The 20296-nt window shown below is 28.0% G+C and overlaps 3 protein-coding genes across 3 annotated transcripts; 2 read left to right on the top strand and 1 right to left on the bottom strand.

Moving 5' to 3' along the window:
- Positions 1-209: 209 nt before the first annotated feature.
- Positions 210-1355, bottom strand: Phum_PHUM582390 (uncharacterized protein; the record flags this gene model as incomplete). The annotated part of the gene is made up of 2 exons (XM_002432357.1): positions 210-248; positions 597-1355. The coding sequence occupies 2 exons, from the start codon at positions 1353-1355 to the stop codon at positions 210-212; spliced, it is 798 nt and encodes a 265-aa protein (XP_002432402.1).
- An 8047-nt stretch (positions 1356-9402) lies between these two features.
- Positions 9403-15747, top strand: Phum_PHUM582380 (ccar1, putative; the record flags this gene model as incomplete). The annotated part of the gene is made up of 16 exons (XM_002432356.1): positions 9403-9881; positions 9963-10162; positions 10235-10508; positions 10590-10815; positions 10894-11016; positions 11090-11256; positions 11723-11927; positions 13287-13358; positions 13443-13631; positions 13707-14213; positions 14283-14495; positions 14568-14787; positions 14947-15066; positions 15137-15252; positions 15350-15481; positions 15574-15747. 16 exons carry the CDS (start codon positions 9403-9405, stop codon positions 15745-15747), a joined length of 3417 nt encoding a protein of 1138 aa, XP_002432401.1.
- Positions 15748-16190: 443 nt separating this feature from the next.
- Positions 16191-17601, top strand: Phum_PHUM582370 (histone H1-III-1, putative). Its single transcript, XM_002432355.1, has 4 exons — positions 16191-16205; positions 16558-16659; positions 16774-16968; positions 17194-17601. Exons 1-4 carry the CDS (start codon positions 16203-16205, stop codon positions 17563-17565), a joined length of 672 nt encoding a protein of 223 aa, XP_002432400.1. The 5' UTR covers positions 16191-16202; the 3' UTR covers positions 17566-17601.
- The last annotated feature ends 2695 nt before the right edge of the window (positions 17602-20296 follow it).

The following is a 20296-nucleotide window of genomic DNA, read 5'->3' as shown; positions in this document are numbered from 1 at the left end:
CTTGAAAATTTAAACCGAATTAAATCAAAAACGAGTAATAATAATAAAGTCACGAGTTTTTCCGATCGATAAAAAATGAAAAAAAACAACAACAAAGGAAAAAGAATTGTGTGATAGCCTCCTATTGACTACCCGCGCGTTTTCTCCTTTGTGACAAAGGAAAATTTTTTTTTTTTTCATTTTCCCTACAAAGCCACTTGGAAGGAATGTCAAACATGTTTAAAGCATGAAATTTCAATTAGGAAAACCTGAAAAATTTTTTCCTGTTTCGTGCATGGACGTTCATCTATTTTCCCTTAATGAACCCTCCCCCCCCACCCAAATAACGGAAATAGAACATCCTGAATCCGATATGGAAAAATATTTTAATAATTTTTTAAAAAAGTTGGCGTGACACGAGGTGAATGACCTTTCTCACAAGAGTAATTAATATATATATTTTTGTTTGTGTACACGCACACGCACACGCACGCATGGTAATTCCAGACTGATGGAAGGGTAAGGTACAATAATTGTCAACCGAATTGTTAACGTGGAATTTTCGACGGGGGAAGGGGGGGGGCGGCGGAAAAAAAAATAAAGAAAAAAAAACTCACCTTTTGAATGATGAAACATCTTGGATTACAAGGAGTGCATATATAAGTCCCATTCGCTTCCAAACATGGAAGACATGCCGATATCGGATCATCCGGTACTAAATCCGTAACCACGGCAATTTCTCCAACCTGAGGACCGTATAAATCAGGTGTATGCGAAATGTGAAAATTTTTCGTTTCCGGTTTATAATGCGAATAATATTTATACTTTTCCGATTTGTTATGACCGTATTGATGTTTTCGTACGACGTCACCACTTTTCGAAGGAGATTCCGCAAATTTTACTTTTTTATCTTTTTGCGGATGATGTTCGACCGCGTTTGATGAAGTCAACCGCACTGACGAATCAACCGAACATTTTTTTATATTTTCCACCGCGTTTTTCCGATCGTTTACATTTTCTCTTTTATCGTTATCCGATGTTTTTTTATCAAAACAATCTTCGTTTGAATTTTTCGATGATGATACCTCGGAACCTTGTGATGATGAATTTTTTTCGTCATATTTATTTCCGTAAACGGATCTTATAACTCTTTCTTCGAATTCGTTACTGTCCAAAACTGTAACGTTTCGACCCTCGTCACCGACGTTTCCATTTTTCCCTTCTTCATTCTGCCTTTCGAACTTGATTATCCCACGTTGATTCGTTCGATCCACTTTTGATATTATTTTATCAATTTTATATTTATTTATAAATTTTTCAATTGTTTCGTTCCTTAATTGTGTACCGATTCTGTTTGTCTTCCGGATGTGGGGCATCTGTCGTTTGTTACATTTCCTGCAACACACAAACAAAAATAATAAAAAAATTATTTACGTCGTTTTATTTTTCGTTTTTGTTTTCGGATTAAAAACGAATCGAGTAAATTCGTGAATGAATGAATGAATGAACGAATGAATAGATCCATTAATTTTTTTTTTTTTTTATTTCCCTGTCGGATTCCGAGTTGCGTATAAAAAAAAAAAAAAAAAAATTATTTTAAGCCGTTTAATAACGTTCATTAATCGTGTAAAAAAAAAATTTGTCGTTTTTTATTTTGTTTATTATTATATTTATCGGTAAAATAATAATAATAATTTTACATCCTCCCTTCTCCCCCACCCACCCCGCCCTCCTCGCAAATCCAATTTATTAATTTTTGGATTTGTGTGTGCGTTTTTTTTTTTTCTCCTTTAAATGACATTTTAAAACTTGTTAAAAATTTTCAAGTTACATCTCATAAATACATCACTTTTTTCTCTCCCTCTTCCTTTCTTCCCCCTTCTCCCTACCTCCCTCCCCTCACTCACTTGCAGGAAAGCAAAAAAATTGTAATTTTTTTTTTTTTTAGCAACATAAAATAACTTTCTATATATTTTTAAAGGTTTTCTCGATAAAATAAATGTGATATTCTCAAATAATATTTTATAAAATTGTAATAAATCAAATTAAAAAGTTGTAATAAAAGAAGTTAAAAAAAAAAAAAAAAAATACTGAAGGGGTAATTTTACTGTAATAACATTAACTATCACATTGAAACACGGTTAACCGGTTTTTCCTCAACATTCTGGATAATGGCGATAAGAAAGAAAAAAAATTTTTTTTTTACACGTTTTATAAACCTCACGACGACCCGTACAATTTACATACACGCATAGTAATCGACAATATGGCCACTTTTTCCAGGATTAACCTTGAAAAAAAACAGGCACGTTATCATTTTCCATAGTTAGGTTATCTAAAAATCGAAAAATTTTATTCCAAAATAAATTGAAATGCGACAACAACATTATTTCATTTCATCACATTATTTATATATATAAAAGATAAATAAAAATTTAACTTTGACCTTTATTTTGACCTTTTAATAGCCCCGAATTAAGCCTTTTTTTTTTTTTTGCTCCAGTTAATATTTTTTTTTGCTTTCCCCCCAAAAAAAAAAATAAGTAATAAAAATCAACCCTGGAGCCAACATTTAATTCACGTCACGAAAAAAAATTTTTTTTTTTTTTTTTTTTTTTTTTATTGAAGTGTTCGAAACTTTTTTTTTTTTTTTTTTAAATTGCCATCGCACGCAAATGATAATGATGATGATGATAATAATGATAATAATCGAATTTCGCAATCGTATTAGTAATGATAATAATGATAAAACGTTTCGAAAGGGTAAATAAAAATCATGTTAAACTAATTGTCAAGAGTAAGAATTCGATTTAACGACGATGATATAAATCAAAAGCCCTCCCCTTCCGTCTCCCACCCATCCATCCAGCCCCCCCCCCAAAAAAAAATAGTAAAATTAGTTAAAAAATAGTTTGTTTATAAAAAATTTTTCACGTGTATCCATCCTGAAATGTTTTTGTTTTTATACTTCAACTTACACTTTTTTTTTTTTTTGTAAATTCAATTGACTTTTAACACGCAATATAAATATTACAACAAACTCTCAACAATTTTTTTTTAATTTATAACAAACACAAAAAAAATTAATTTTTATTTATTAATAACTTATTTAAAAAAAACTCATACGTTATTTATAACGATGAAAAAAATAATAAAAATTATTTATTTTAACGTTTAACAACACCCGACACATGAAAATTTATTTATTTGTCTAACTGATTAATAAATCAATTGAAAATTTTTTTTTTATTAAAACAATTTTTTATTAATTAATTAATTAATATAACGACCCAAAAAAAAAAATAAATTAAAAATAATAATAATAATAATAATTTTTTTCGTACGTTCGTTACCTCGTCAATGCATTCTTCAAATGGTTTTTTAATTTTAAAAAAGAAAAAAAACCAACCGAATGATTTTTTTTTTTTTTTTATCTTTTTCTAAATGATTTATAAATCAGGCACGTACAGGTTATGTACATGATTTAATTTTTTTTAAAACTTTCCATAAATAAATTTTGAAAAAAAAAGAAAAAAAATTATTTTAACGTATGAAATGATGTTAAAATACGCGTAATTATTACGTTACAAAAAAAAAAAGAAGAGAAAACCATGGTTTTGTATTGGTTTCATCATCATCATCATCATCAACATCAACATCATCATCGTCATCATCATCATCGTCATCATTATCATCGTCATCATTATCATCATTTTTTTTTTCAATGATTGAATTTTACATTTTTTTCTATTCAGGATTGTGTATATTCGATCAATCCCTTTGCCCGCAGTCAGATTTTCCAACGGAATTTAATTTTCTACATCTCATTTTTCATTTTCTACATTACTACTACTACTACCACTACCACTACCCGTCAGGAAACTAGCTTTAGTTTTGATTAAATTTTCTATTCCTTATTATCATCATCATCGTACGATCATACCAGTTGTCATTTCTCACATTATTATTCCTATCATTACTATTTTTTTTTTTTTTTTCAAAAAAAATCCCAGTAGAAATAATTTTATATAAAACAAAAAATTTTTTTTTAACGATTCGATGACGTAATCACCCCTCACAAAATTATATTTTATACGTTTATTAATATGTTTAATTAATAAAAAAATAATTAATAATAAGTATTAGCCATTTTTCATACGAATGAAAAAAATTTTAATTTGTGAAGTAATCAAATCAAGTTTTTACTTTAGCCCCTAACGTTTACTTGCATTTTACGAGCCCCCACCTTTTTTTCAGGAAATTGCACATGACGTCATCGGGTATTTACTAACAGAACCTTTTTATTTTAGGGATACTCGTTCGTTCGATAGAAAAATAATAATTAATACCGATTACCCGGATAATAAATTTAGAAAATGCATTTTTCGTAAGACATGAAATAATAAATTATTAAATGTGCAACACGATTGTGTATCGATGGGCGCGGTTATGTAAAAAAAACAAAACAAAATGAAAACATAATAACAAAACGCACGTTTTCAGTATAAAACAAAAAAAAAAATCGAGTAATTAAAAAAAAAAAAAAAAAGTTACAAAAATTCATTAAGTCAAACAAAGTTTTCAACGAAAAAAAAAAAATTCCCTGTTTATTATTATTATTATTATTATTATTATTATTATTATTATTATTATTATTATTATTATTATTATTATTATTATTATTATTATTATTATTATTATTATTATTATTATTATTATTATTATTATTATTATTATTATTATTATTATTATTATTATTATTATTATTATTATTATTATTATTTTTAATAAAATTTGTCGAAGTTATGCGAAAAAAAAAAAACGTTCGTGAGAATCATCAAAAGTTTTAAAAAAAAAATATTTTAAAACTCTATTTTTTTTTTTTTTTTTTTTTTTTTTACGTGAATAATAATAATTTGAAACGGTGGAAATAAAAAAACATTCACGTCTGTACAACAACAACAACAACAACAACAACATCAACAACAAATACAACAACAACAAATCGGTTATACAAAAAAAAAAAAAAAAAAATTACGAATAAAATTAATTTAAATAATAATTTTTTTTTTTTTTAATGAAAAGGGTCTACTTTGATAAATTTTTAATAATTATTACTATTATCATTATTATTATTATTATTATTATATCATTGTTATTATTATTATTAATGTCGTTCTTTTATAAGATTAAATCACCAATGGTTGGTTTCAATGAAATTTTTTTGTTTGTTTGTTTCTTTGTTTTATCACAAAGGGGGAAAAAGAAGAAGAAAAATTTTTTTTTTATACTCTTTTTCGACATTTTTTCCTTTCTGGAAAATTCGAAAAGGGGAATAAATTTTAACCGGAACTTACGAAATGACTAATATTAAAATTTTAACTTCCGGTTTTAATGGCTTTCTTAGTATCGAATAAAAAAAAAAATTTTTTTCGTTTATCGTCTCGCCACAAATGAGGTAAAAAAAAAAATAAAAAATTAATTGTGATAACTTTGATTGTGCTCACGCGTGTGTGTGTTCGTGCGTGTGTACGTGCGCGTTGTGTCATTCTCGAATAAAATTATTATTATTATTATTATTCACTTATCTCATTATCTTACGTAATATTTTTTTTCAATGCGACATTTACAATTTTGCCAAAGTACTCGGTGGTATCATCAAGTTCTGATTAAACGTTTAAAAATTCAGGTACGTCGTTTACCAAACAAACAATTTTAATATTAAACCTAATCTTAGAGGGCCTTAATCATTTTGTTTTAAATAAAAAATAAAAAAATTACTTACAAATAAATGATGCCATCCACGTCGTCGTTTCGATTAATTAATTAATAAAACTTTTTTTTTTTAAAATAATTATTATTATTCACTCTTCAATTTATTTACTTTACATGGAAGAATATAAACCTGAAAAAAATAAATAAAAAAAATTTATTTATTTATTTTCTGTTAACAAAACAAACAAATAAACAAAAAAAGAAAATTGTTTTTTTTTTTTAAATAAAAAAATATTAATTCCGTTAAGGCTTTATATAAAAATATTTTGTTGTTGTTGTTGTTAAAGAATATTTAATGAAATCCCACACACACACAAACATTTACTCTTCCCATTTTTTTTTTTAAATTTTACGTAATTTGTACCTGAATAAAAAATAATAATAATATCGAAAGAGGGTTAATTTACACGGGTGAAAAATAAATTTATGCAAATATTGTTTAAAAAAAAAAAATTATTATTGAAAGTTTCATTATTGTTATTGCCGAAAGGGATTTAAACGTGATTACATATGATTTTTATCATAACCTCACGTTTAAAATTATTATTATTATTATTATTATTACACATATATATACTTTCTTTTTAGGTAAAAATAAATTTCCCTTTTTCCCAACATATTTCAATAAATTTCATATATACGAATTTCCCGAAAAATTTTTAAAAAAATCGATCGATTAAAATTTAAAATTTAAAATTTAACGGTTTTTTTTTTTTGGCAATTTCACTTACGTAATTGTTAATAATATATTTTTTAAAAAAAAATTTAATTTGAAAAACATAATTACATAAAATCGATTAAAACGTTTTAAATAATAACAGATGGGTGCTTTCATTATTTTTTTTACATTTCTCCATAAAATTTTTTTTGTTTAAACAATAACGAAAAAAAAATTTTAAATGACGATCGATAATTTGTCATCGATTGATAATTTGAATCGATTTTCCCTAAAATCGAAATAAATTTCATTTGGTAGTAAAAATTTTATTTATGTTAAATTCACTCGCTCAAATTATTTTTACAAAATTTAAATTAAATAAATAAAAAATATTAAAATAAAAAAAATAAAACAAATGGTTGGGATTCGTCGCGATCGAAAAGGTGAAAGGTTACCCTGTTTCGAAAACAAAAACAAATAATAATTCGAATTATATATATATGTGAAAACAATTTTAAAAAATAACGTAAATTAAATTATTAATACGTAATAAAGACAATTAAATAATAATAATAATAAAAATCTATTAAGAAAACGGTTTGAAAAGCAAACAGCTGTTAGGGAAAACAACGATCGAGACAACAAATTGGAGGAAAAAAAAAAAAATGCGATAAAATGGCAAAAATCGTATACGCATCATCATCATCATCATCATCGTCGTAGTCGTAGTCGATGATAATAAAAAAAAAAAAAAAAATTAAACGCGGTATTAATTTTTTTAACAAAGACCTTTCGATAAACTTACCTGACTCCCTGCTTGCCTGCCACCACTACAGACACAATATGGATATACATGTAAAAAAAAAATTCCCTCAATGAAAACGATTATTCTCTTATTGTTTTTTTTTTTTTTTTTTTTTATAGAAAAAATTTGAATGCGCGAAATTATATAAATGGACACACGCCGCGACCTACGGCCAACTGTTGCATTTAAGTTTCGGTCCTAGATGGATCCGCTAACGCGCATATGGATTTCTTTGCGCCAGCTCATTTCGCGTTTTTTTGTTCCCCCTTGGAAACATACGCCCCCGAAATTAGACTATTTTTCCTCGCAACAACAACAACAACAACAAAAAATAAGAACACAACAAAATATCCTTTCAACCTTCCTCCTCCTCCTCTCCCCCTTCTTTTCCTCCTGCTCTGACACAAACAAACTTAAAATTAATAAAATATTGTGTGAAATATGTTAGCACTGATTATTATTGTTTATTGTGTTTGTCTGTGTTTGTTTGTTAAAATTTTTTTCTATTTTAATTTTATTCTTACCTTGCTCTTTTTTTCTCTGTTTTGGTATGATTTAAACCTTTCAGTGATAAGGTACATTAGGTACATTATGAAACATCATGAAGTAGGCTTGGTAGACTGACCCCTACAATATTGTTGTTGTATTTTTCACATTCTTTATCAGTTGTTTACTTTTTACAACGTTTTACACTTTTCTTTTTTTTTTTTTTTTTTCAGACCAGGTGTTTCTTATATCACAACCGATAGTTTATCACAGTTATTAATTTTTTTTTTTGTACATTTGTGTTATTTATTTAGGTTGATATTCAAGTTAATTTGGATCCATTTTCAAAGTTAATTTTTCATGTCATTATAATTGAGACAATTATTTGTTTTTTCTTTTTTCCTTTTTCCTTTTTTCCAAAACATGATTTCATTACATTCTATTCACTTAGAATCATTATAAATATTTAAATTTTATATTCAATGAAACCACCTACAAAGAATTGTAATATTATATCATCATTAAATTTGTTTTCATTTAACATTAATAAAATATTTTTAAATTAAACCAATTACAATTTAAAGTTTTTTTAACACACATGCAATATTTCAAATGAAATTCAAAAAATTATTTTTATTTATTTTATTATGTTTTTGAAATAATATGAGAGATACCTACTGATGAAAATAAAAATAATTTTGTAATGCTCAAAATCAAATTTGAGACTGCATAATGTCTTCAAGTTAAAAATGGCGGGAGTTTAGTTGCAACTCCTGAATTTCATAAGAGATTATTTTCATGGTTAGAAAACATTTGAGAGCATTTCGAAAGCATTTTTATCATGTATTAATTAATAATTAACTTTTAAAAGTCTTATTCATCATTTAAAATTATTAAAATTTACCTTTTATGTAATTTTTTATTTCTTAAATAATGATATTGAAACTTCGATTTTATTGATGCTTGACTACTGAAGTCATTGATTGCTTGTTTTTTTTTTAAAAAATTTTATTAAAAAAACTTTTAATGTTAATATTAACTTACATTTTAATTTTATAAAATACGTAAATTTTTTTAAATGTATTGTTTTAACGTTTTTATTAATATTTAAAATATAAAAATTTATTTATTAAACAAAATGTCGTGTTGTGCATTTCCGGATTTTCAAAAATGCGACAAATAATGGGAAGCATTAGTTGTTTTTTTAAGTGTTAAATATATAAGTTTTTCAGTGTTTCACATTAAATGATTAAATAATGTCACAGTTTAATACTCCCAAAAACCCACCTTGGGTTCGTTCTGATAATTGTAAGTTGTAATAATTATTTTCATTTGCAATTTTTAATTTTTATCATAATATTTCTCTATTGTAACGTATATGATATTATTTACACCATGAATAAATGTTATTAATTTTTCCAATGCATTATCGTTTATTATAATTAATTTACGACATTTTTTATTAGTGATTCGATATGTTTGTTGATTATTATTGAATTAAACTATTAATTATTATATGTTTTTTAATGTGTTAAGTTGTTATGATAACGTTTATCAAATATCAATTCCCCCCCCCATCGCTATCCTTACATTATTTTTGTTGAATGGAAATTGAATTTGCAGCGTGGATTTTAATAAAATAGGATACGTTATTGTTCATTTTTTATTATTATTATAATTTGTAGTTTCTGTGCCACAAATGACTCAGCCTGCAATTCATCAACAAATGCTTACCCCTCAAATGTCACCTGTAGTTCAGTATCAACAAAATCCTGGGCAACAAACGGCTACCGTTTACCAAGCCCAATTAGCATTGCAACAGCAAGCCCTTACCATGCAACAAAATTTACAGCAAATGGCTAATGCACAAGTAAGTTTAAAAAAATTATTATTTAAAAAGTTTAATTTTTTAAAAAAATTTTTACGAATGCCGAAAAATTTTTTACAGATATACAATCCCCAATTAAATGCTGTAGCTGCAGCAGTTGGAACAAGAAATTTAAATGCAGCTGCATTTGCTCAACCAGTTGTTTCATCACCATCTGCTCCAACATCACAAGTAAACAACCCTCCTACAGCTACAACTACTGGTACAAAACAGAGAGTGTTTACAGGAATGGTTACCAAAGTACTCGACACATATGGTTTTGTCGATGAAGATGTGTTTTTTCAATTAAGGTATGGTTAAGGTTCTTCTTATTTTAAAATTAAATATGTTGCTGTTATTATTTTAATAATTTTAATTGATTACGATTGTAGTGTTGTAAAAGGACCCCCTCCAGTGGTTAACGACAGAGTTTTGGTTGAAGCTGTATGTTTGCCGAATATGCCATTCAAGTGGAATGCTACTAGAATTCAAGTTTTGCCAATGAATGATGCACCTAGAAATAATAAAAAAGGTTTTATTGTTTCTCCACCGTCATTAGACAGAGGAAATTATGCTGCTGTCCCTCCTCCAGGTAAAAAATATGTTTTTTTTTGTCATTGAAATTTTAAAAATAAATTTGCCATAATTTTTTTTTCGTATTTAGGAGAGTACGATGATTCTCGTAGAGAAAGAGATCGTGACAGAGATCGTCGACGAAGGCGAAGTCGTGAAAGAAATCGAAATAGATCTCCCGTACCATCAATTGAAGAAGAAAGGAGAAGAAAAGAACGTCGGGATAGAGATGATAAAGATAAAGAAAAAGTTAAGGAAAAAGAAAGAGAAAGAGAGAGAACTAGATCCAGGTCTCTTAAAAAATCAACATCAAGGCAAATAGTAAAAAAATATAGAGTTAGAGTGCCAGAATTTCCATTAGATATGTAGGTTTTAACTACACATATCAGGTATCAAAATATTCATTCGATAAATAATAAAAATAATTTTTTTTTTTTTTTTTGCAGCAATCATTTATCAGTTTCCGATTTGAGAACTAGATATCACACCATGTATGTTCCTAGTGATTTTTTTAGAATCTCCCTGAAATGGATTGAAACAATACCACAACAAAAAACAATGGAATTTTCTAAAAATGCCCAATTTTACATTTTAAGCAAGGAAGTCGACAGATTGAATGACTATCCTGATGATTTAGAACCTCCAGATGCAGATTATTTGTTTTGTGCCAAAGTAAGGTTTCATAATTTTTTTTTTTTTTTTCTCTTTCAAAAACTTAAAATATTTATCTAAAAAATTTTTTTCGTGCAGGTCATGCTTTTAAGCATACCCCCCAAGGATAGTATGATGAAAAAATGCATGCAATTGACAGAAGATATGGATAAGGATGATGGGAAAAATTTAGTTCATCCATCACGTCTTATAAATTGCTTGGTAAGTTTCGATCAAATAGATCAAAAAAAAAATTTTTATTTGTTTTTACGTGAACAATAAATAATATTTTAAGGTGGGCATAAATTCTCGAGCAAAAAATGAAATAATGGCCATAGGAGGTCCTTGGAGTCCATCTTTAGACGGTACCGATCCTGTTGGAGATCCCAACGTTCTTATCAAAACGGCAACAAGAACATGCAGAGCGCTGACTGGAATTGATTTAACTCCATGCACTCACTGGTATGTTGGAAAGTACGAGGGAAAGAGAGTAAAAAAAAAAAAAAAAGAAAGAATTAATCATAATAATAATAGGGGAAGAAATATTTTTTTTCATGTTTTGTGTTTTCAGGTTTTTCGACCGCGTGATATTTGTCTCGAAGTCCCCCCTTTAAAAAAAAAAAAAAAAAAAACTAAAAAAAGCTAAAAAAAAAAACTAAAACAAAATAGGAAAAACTTTTAGAATTTCTCTTTGTTTTTTTTTTTTTTTTTTTTGTATATTTAAGTTTTGTTTTTAGGACGTTTAACTTAGATGGCAGCCGGAGGGATCGATCGATCGATACATTCGCTTGTTGTCAGTTGATAGTTGCGAAAAAACTATAATAACATTACAAAAAAAAAAAAAAAAAAAAAAAAACCTTAGATAAGCCTTTTTTTCATAATTGAGAAGGGAAAAAGAAGGAATTGATTTGATGATAAATTTTATCAGGTACCGTTTTGTCGAAATTTACTATCACCGGCCGAGGTCTACTCACAAAGGAAAGCAGATACCGGCAAGGGTTGAAACGGTGGTTATTTACATACCAGATGTGTGGTCTGCGATGCCTTCTTGCCTCGAATGGAACGAACTCGTGCTCAAGTTGAAGAATCAAATGGATAAGAAACTGATCGAGGCTGGGAAAGACCAAAAGGAGGTTACTCCCGACGATGAAAAGGCATCGGATTCTTTCTTTTTTTTTTTTTAATTTAATTTAATTTTATTTTTAAAAACGCTGATAAGTGCGTTCGTATTATTATTATTATTATTATTATTATTATTATTATTCGTATAACGCTAAGAAGAATAATGAAGGATTTTCGTTTGTTTTTTTTTTTTTTTTGTTTTTTTCTTTACAGTTTAATGACGAAATTTAATTTAAAAAAAAAAAAAATTTCAAAAAAAATTTGCTAAAATAGGGGGAAGCATTTCATTACGAACACACTTATCATTACAATGCCTGCATAATTTCTTTTTAATTTTTTTTTCTTTTTTTTTTTTTTTTTTTAAAAATTTATCTATTTTCTTTTTCTATGTGGATGATCATTAACATCCGTTCCTGTGATTTGAATCCTTGTGAGTCCGAACGACAGACATTCTTCCCTTGGTTTAAAAAAGCACAACACCACCACCACGACCAACAGCCTGTGGATATATTTTCAATACACACGCACACACACATATATATATATATTTTTTTTTTTTTTTTTTATTTATTTATTTAAAATGTAGGTTTTGTAAACGGTGTCTCTGATTATTCTGCCTTTCGACGAAAAGTGCTTTTTTTCTAAAGGAAGATTGTATATTTTACGGCTCCGATCATTTACATATTATTATTATTATTTTCATCAAAATTTATTATTTAAAGGACCGATCGATTGTCCGGATGAGACAATTTTATATTAACCACATAGATATAAATAATTTTTTATCTTACGATGATGATATTTGTGCCTTTTTTTTTTTTTTTTTTTGATCTATTATGTACGCCGCCGTCACTAATAATAAAATCTTTCATTGGCTATTTTGTCCTTTTTAGCAATTTCAAAACTGATTTTTTTTTTTTTTTTTTTTTGGGGGGGGGGGGGGGGGGAAGGGGGTTATTACATTTTTATTTATTTAAAATTTTGTTTAGTTTGAGTAGTTTCTCAACTTATGTATTTGTTTTTTTTTTTTTTTTTTTTTTTTGTGAATTATTTTTTCAGTTAAAAATAATTATAATTATTGTTATTAGGGTGCTATGTTTTTGTAAGAGGTAGATTTCATAAAAAAAAAAAAAATGAATGAATGAATGAAGTTAGAATTTCGCTGCCATTTTTTTTTATGCCCATACTGGCTTATGATCAATAATAAATAATTGGGTGATTATAGTTCGGTACAAAATTTAGTTTTGAAATTGCTGAGGATGAAAATTATTTGGCCGATGTAAAAAAAAAAAATTTTTTTTTTTTTTTTTTGTGTCGAAGGAATGGAAAAAAAAAATTAATTGAATTTTTTTTATATATCTATCATCCAGGTCGAAAATGTTACCGTGACAAATCAAAAAGAACCAACTCATTACTCGCAATTGGATCCCAAAGTTATGAAAGTAAATATTATTTTAAAATTTTGTTTAAAAAAAAAAAAAAAATTTCAATTTAATTATAATTTTTTTTTTTTTTTTTTGTCGTAGGTTGTTGAACTTCGGGATGAGTTGGAAGCAAGAAACATGAGTTCGAAAGGTCTCAGACTACAATTACTTGCGAGATTGTCGAAAGTATTGAAACAAGAGCAAGAAGCAGCCGAAAACATGGAAAAAAATAATCCGAAAATTTTAGCGGAAAAGGAAAAGGATAAAGAGGAAGAAAAAAAATTGAAACAAGTGAGTTGAGATAAATGACGATCATTTATTTATTTAAAAATAAAAATAATTAAATAAATGAATTACGTTTAAAAGGAAAAAGAAAAAAAGAAAGCAGAGCAAAAAAATCGTGCCGTCATCGAAGAAAGGTACAACCTACCGGAAACACCTCACATTCTCGTGTATCCGTCGAGGGTGGCGAAAAATGGGAAATTTTCATGCAAAATCATGTCTTTGTCTTTGCTACTGGATTATTCATCGGATGTGAGCAAGGAGCACACGTTTGAAGTGTCTCTTTTCGCCGAAATATTTAACGAAATGCTCATGTGGGATTTCGGTATGCAAGTCTACAGAGCCATTTTGGGAGTTCCAGATCAGGAAGACAAAGATGAAATGGAAAAAAGGGAAAGGGAAAAGAAAAGCAAAAAGGGAGCGGAGGAAACGGAGTTGAATAAATCGTTCGAAAAGGAAAAAAACGATGAAAAATTGGGGAGCGAAGAAAAGAAAATGGAAAAGGAGGATAAAAATCATGATCATGGTAATTCCGTTCCGAACGGAAACGAAAAGGAAGAGAGTCAAGAATCGAGCGACGAAGATGATAACGTGAGTGAACATAGAGCATAGACGTGAAGGTGGAAAGGAAAATTGTTACCGAATCGTGTTTTTTTTCAGGATTCTTGTTCCAGGAGTAGCAGCAATAATAAAAAAGAGAGAAAAGACGATGGGAGAGATCGTAAAAGAAAAGAATCCGTGGCTCACTACACGGCTTATCCCGAACTTTTGCTTGCTTTTACTTATTTCGACGTGACTCGTTACGGTTCCATATCTAAAACTCACCTGGAGGATTTAATTCATTCGTTAGGATTGCAATTATCCCGATCGCAGGTAAACAAATTAATTCTTTTCAAAACGATAACTTTTTTCATTTTGTTTTAATTTCGTTATCCCGTTCAACAGGTAAAGAAACTTGTAAATAAAGTGGTTTATAGAGACTACTGCGATTATAGGAAATTAACGGATTTGCCCGCGGGAACTTGTCCGGCCGGGGGAGATTCGACCAATGCCCAATCACTCGTTCCGTCCATTGAATTGGGTAATAAAGCCCAATTGCCCGTGTTCGAAAAAAATCGTTTGGAAAAGAATGAACAAAATAATTCCTCTCCTCCGGTGGCAAAACGTAGCAAAAGACTTTTAGAAAAAGAAAATGAATCCGAATCGGCGATTAGCAGCGAAGGTTGGTTAAATAAATAATTATTATCGATAATAATAATTTGTAATTTTAAATCGATGTGATGCAACAACTTGCTATTTTTTTTTTTTCTCGCCATTTTTAAAGGTTTCGTTTATTACAAATCAGTTCTAGTCAATGTTGAAAATTTAAAGGATCAAGTCACGAGAAATGAAATTGCCAGGTTGAAGACTGAAGAAAAATTAACGGAATTAAAAGCAGAATTAGGTAATGAATGAATGAATGAATGAAAAAAAAAAAAATTTGTATCGAATTATTATTATTATTTTTTTTGCAGGGGAATTAAGGGAAAAATCAAAAAAATCCGCGGAAGAAATTTCAAATCTTGAAAAAGAATTGAAATGTTGTAAGGCGAAATTAAATGTAACAAATGAAAAATTAAACGACCAAGTGGTGAGTGAAGGGATTGGAGGGGTTGGGGGGGTGAGCCAAATAATAAAACAATTTAATTAATTAATTAATAAAAAAATTTTTTTTTTTTTTTTTAAAGGCTTCTTCTGACATATACCTTAGTGCTTTAATGGATATTGAAGAAAGGTTAATACCTATTTTAGATACTGACGAAATCAAAAGGTTGATAAAAGAACGTCAATCCGTTTTAGGAACTCCGTCAATTAATTTGGTAAAATTTCGAATAAAAGAAAACAACAACAAAAAAAAAAAAAGTTTAGTGTAATAATAATAATAATTATTTTTTTTTTTTCAACTTTTAAGATTCCTCTCACCAAAGTTGAAAATATAACGAGAGTAGTAGACGATGTTGAAAATTTATCATGCGATGATGTCGCGAATTTGTCGGATGTTAAAATAGAAACAAACGAAACAATAATAAATAACGTATCGTCGACAAATAAAAATGAAGAAGAGGAAAAAATGGAAGTTTTATAAAGGAAAGGGAAACTTGACGGATTTATTTTCGGTCTATTTTTAATGACTCTCGTGTATTTTCTATTGTATTTTCTTGTTATCCAATTTTTGGATATTCAAGTTCAATTCTTTTTTTTTTTTTTTTTTTTTTGGTCAGTTGTATTAATATACTTTTATAATAAATAATTAAAAATAATTTTTAATTAAAAACTTTTTTTTAAAACTTTTAATTTAAATTGTTTTAATTTATTTAAACATTTTCCCTTTTTAATTTTTTAATTTTTTTTAATGGATTAAATAAAGAATTTGTGTTTTATTTGATTGTTTTATGTAAAATTATTAAAATTAAATATTTCTCAATGGTAAATAATTTATAATATGTGGAGGAGTAAAAAAAAAAAAATTTTGTCGCAACTTGTACACATTTGAAAAGTTGCGTCGACGCCATTACAGTTGGATTCTCTTTCCGGTATACGATGGTAAGTGTAATGTTAATAGACACGTGTTTTTTTAATTTAGATTCATAATTGGCTTTTTAAATGGTAATAATTTAAATTTAAATATATATATTTAGTTTATTACATGTATAAAATAATAAAAAACCGTTTTCGATATTGAAATTTACAAATTTTATACATTTTGCATTGCCTGACTGTGGGTCACGATTGGGCGCCACGTTTTTTTTCGCGCGATGCATACCTTATTTTTCGAATCCATTACTTTTTGCGTGAGAATAATGAAATAAATGACTAGTAATGTTACATACGAGCTGTTAATTATTGATCATTCACATTTGGGTCGATTAAATTGATTAATTTTTTTTATTCGTAGCCGTTTAAAAGGTTCGTAGAAACTGGACGCGTAGCTTGGATATCAGGTGGACGCTACGCTGGACGGTTATGCAGTATCGTTGACGTAATTGATCAAACCAGGGTAAGGATATTTGTATTTTTTTTTTTTTTTGTATTTGCATCAAAGGATGATGAATTATAATAGTAATTGTTAACGAATTAACACTTTTGAAAATGATACTTATTTCATACTTAGGTTCTTGTGGATGGACCTAAAAGTGGAGTTCCAAGAATACCTATTCGATTAAATCAAATTCGTTTGACAAAGTTTCTCATCAAATTTCCTTTTAAAGGATCCACTAGAGTTGTTAGGAAAGCATGGGAAGCAAGCAAGTTTATGGAAAAGTGGAGGGCAGGCAAATGGTCTGGTAATCTTTCAAAAAGGAAATTGGTAATTATCATTTCGATTATAACGAATAAAGATGTAGAAGCCATATTTAGATAAAAATGATGAACCTGAATACTTGATAGGAATTGCCGGCTGATAGTTAATGAAGCCAATTACTCATTCTGATGAAATTTTAAATAAATGCATAATTGCTTTTCCCTAATTATTTATTACAATCAAGATGTTTTAATTTTTGTGCAAAATTTTCTTTTTTTTTTTTTATTTTAGAGGAGAAAAATGTCAGATTTTGACAGATTTAAACTTAGAAATGCGAGAAAAGCTAGAAATGCTCTCAGAACAGCTGAATATTTGAGGCTTATGAAAGCAGCAAAGAGGAGAAGCGAAAGATTGAGGAGGAATAGTGCTAAATGGAGAATAAGCAAAAAACTTGGCAAACCAATTCCAGACAAACCCAAAAAACCAGTAACGGAAAAGAAATTGAAATCGAGAAGAGTTACAAGTCCAAAGGTGAAAACATTGAAATCGGTTAAGGGAAAAGCTAAATTGACTAAAAAGGTTCAGAAAGTTGCAGGAGGAAAACCTAAAGTTGAAAAATCGAAAGCGACAACTGGAAAGGCTTCTGCTAAGCCACAGAAATAAATTGTAAAATAAAAAAATTTTGTCGAGTAATTTTCATTTATTTATTTATTTATTTATTTTATTTTTTATTTATTTTCAACTTCCAAAATCCGAGACTAATTAATTTAAATTTATAAATAATATTTTTAATTTAAAATTAATTATAGGATTATTTAATCCGCAATCAAGAAAGAAAAATGGCAGTAGAGTACTACTACTTAAAAATAATTTCAATTTTAAAATTGACAATGTTTATATACTAAGTAAGATGAATTCAAAACTCATTTAATTTCAATACACATTTAATCAAATCTAGTTTTCAATCGCACACGCACAGGGTCGAAGTAAGAATTTTAAATACATAGTTCATATATATATATATATATATATATATATATATATATATTTTTTTTTTCAACTACATTTAATTATTTTATTATTAATGATTACTTTGAAATTTTTTTTTTTTTTTCTTTTTGTTTAATACAAAAGTGTAGACGAGTGTTAAACAACCGGGATGAAAATCTTTGTTTTAAAATCGATTACACAAAGAAGTAAAAATATTATTAATAACTAATATCACCCGTTTGAGACGTTTACACGTTACGTTTTCAATCATTTAAAAAGTAAGTTTATTACTGTTTACTTTTTTCTTTTTTTTTTTTTTTTTCACTTCCGAAAAAAATTTAAAATTATTTATTCGTTTTGAAAAATGGGAAAGAATAATAATAATAATAATAATTATAAGGTACTCGAAATATGACATTTATGCTGGGTCGTAAGTTTTTTTTTTTTTTTTAAATTTCTCTACTGTATTGAAAGATTTAATGATATCCATTCGAAAACAAAACCCCCCAAAAAAAAAAAAAAAAAAAAAAAAATTTATTTGGAAATATTTATATATAAATTCTATTTATAAAATCGATGTTCAATTGTCGATAATAATAATAATATAATATAACATATATAAGTTCTCAAAAGAGCGCGGTAAATAGTAGACAAAAATTAAGAAAATGAATCGGAGGAAAGGCAGCTTGGAAATTATAATAGCAAAGCCCAATCCCTAAGAAAACTGAAGAGCAAATGGGAACAGAAAAAGTCACACGAACAGTACCTGAAAAGAATAAATACTTTAGACATTAATAAGGAAAGCACGCACAATTGGTTAAGGCGTGGAAAATTAAAGGTTGAAACGGAAGCGTTTATAACAGCTGCATAAGATTAGGCATTAAGAACTTATAATTACGAGAAGGTAATTCTCAAAGCCCCCCAAGCTGATATGTGCCGAATTTGTCAATCGCAGTCGGAAATCATCGAGCATTTAATTTCCGGTTGTCCGATATTGGCAAAATATGAATACCTGGAGAGGCACAGTAAAATTTGTCAATATCTCCATTGGAGTACATGCCGAGAATATGAAATGGATGGACTCCAACCCAAGGAGTGGTACAACCACATTCCAACCCCGGTTACGACAGTAGGTTCATGCACAGTTCTGTACGATCAACAAGTCCACCACACTGACAGAACTGTGCCAGCCAACAAACCGGGTATCATACTCAGACGTAATGCTGAAAGGTAGTGTAAGCTAATTGTAGTATCCGAACCGGCGGAGTAAAACACTAGACAGTCAAAAAAGGGGGCAAAAGGCTGAAATAGCCAGAATGTGGGGAGGAGTAAAAACGGAAACTATTCCGGTCATCGTGGGAGCAGCACCGGGAGCCATGCCCCATTCAATGAAAGAAAATTTGAATAAATGATAATAATTATAATTAAAATTAATAAAATTCGCGTTGGGGTTTGGTTTGGTTTGGTTTTTTTTGCATTCTAGCATTTATTTGATTTGATTTTATTAATTATTGCATTTGTCTCGCACAGTGTAGTGAAAACTGTCAACTGGGGGGAGAGAGAGAGAGAAAGATAAAAAAAAAAGGAAAAAAAAATTTCCTGATGTAGCCATAGAAACGTTCCTTGCGGGTTCAACGTTGAATCTTGGCGTGCGACCGTAAAAAAAGTAATAATAATAATAATAATGATTTGTATTTTTTTTTACAAATTTTATCGTGATATAAATTATAGTAATCACACAGTATAAATAATCGATGTAAAAAAAAGGTAAAAAAAAAAAAATAATTAAGGATAACTATTATCACGTTTTAATCAAAACTTGAGTATAAAATCATTATTATTATTATTATTATTATTATTATTATTATTATTATTATTTAAAAATTAAAAAATATTCTAGAATAATTACTTAATATGAAGCAGGTGAAAAATGAAGGGATACGAAAAGGGGTTATGAGGAAAAAAAAATAAGGAAGGAAGGAAGAAAGGTAGGAGGACATTTGTATTTTTTTTTTTTTTTTTAAATAATTTTTACCCGGGAAAAGCCGGGAGAGGGGAGAGGGGGCGGGGAAATCGGGGGGAGTAAAAAATTTTTATTTATTTATTTATTTTTTGTGATTTTCAAATGGGAAAAGTTATTTTGTAAATGAAAAATGTTTAAACCGCATTCGAAAGATTCAAGTGTTTGTTGATTCGGTTGTTTTAAAATTTTATCGAGAGAGAGAGAGAGAGAGAGAGACGACGAAAATCTGGAGGGCTTTATTTTAATTAGGAAGTGAAAAGTGCGCAGGACGAATATTTTTTTTTTTTTTTTTTAGCTTCTCTGGAATAAAATGGAAGGCAGTCCCAATGAAAACGTGAGACGAAGGGAAAAGGGTTTTTTTTTTTTTTAAATAACAATATT

The sequence above is a fragment of the Pediculus humanus genome, genomic scaffold (genome assembly GCF_000006295.1).
Source record: "Pediculus humanus corporis 1103172108309 genomic scaffold, whole genome shotgun sequence".
NCBI classification, from domain to species: Eukaryota; Metazoa; Arthropoda; class Insecta; order Psocodea; family Pediculidae; genus Pediculus; species Pediculus humanus.
Note: the sequence above shows the minus strand (reverse complement) of the source record. Positions and strands in the feature narration are given on the sequence as shown.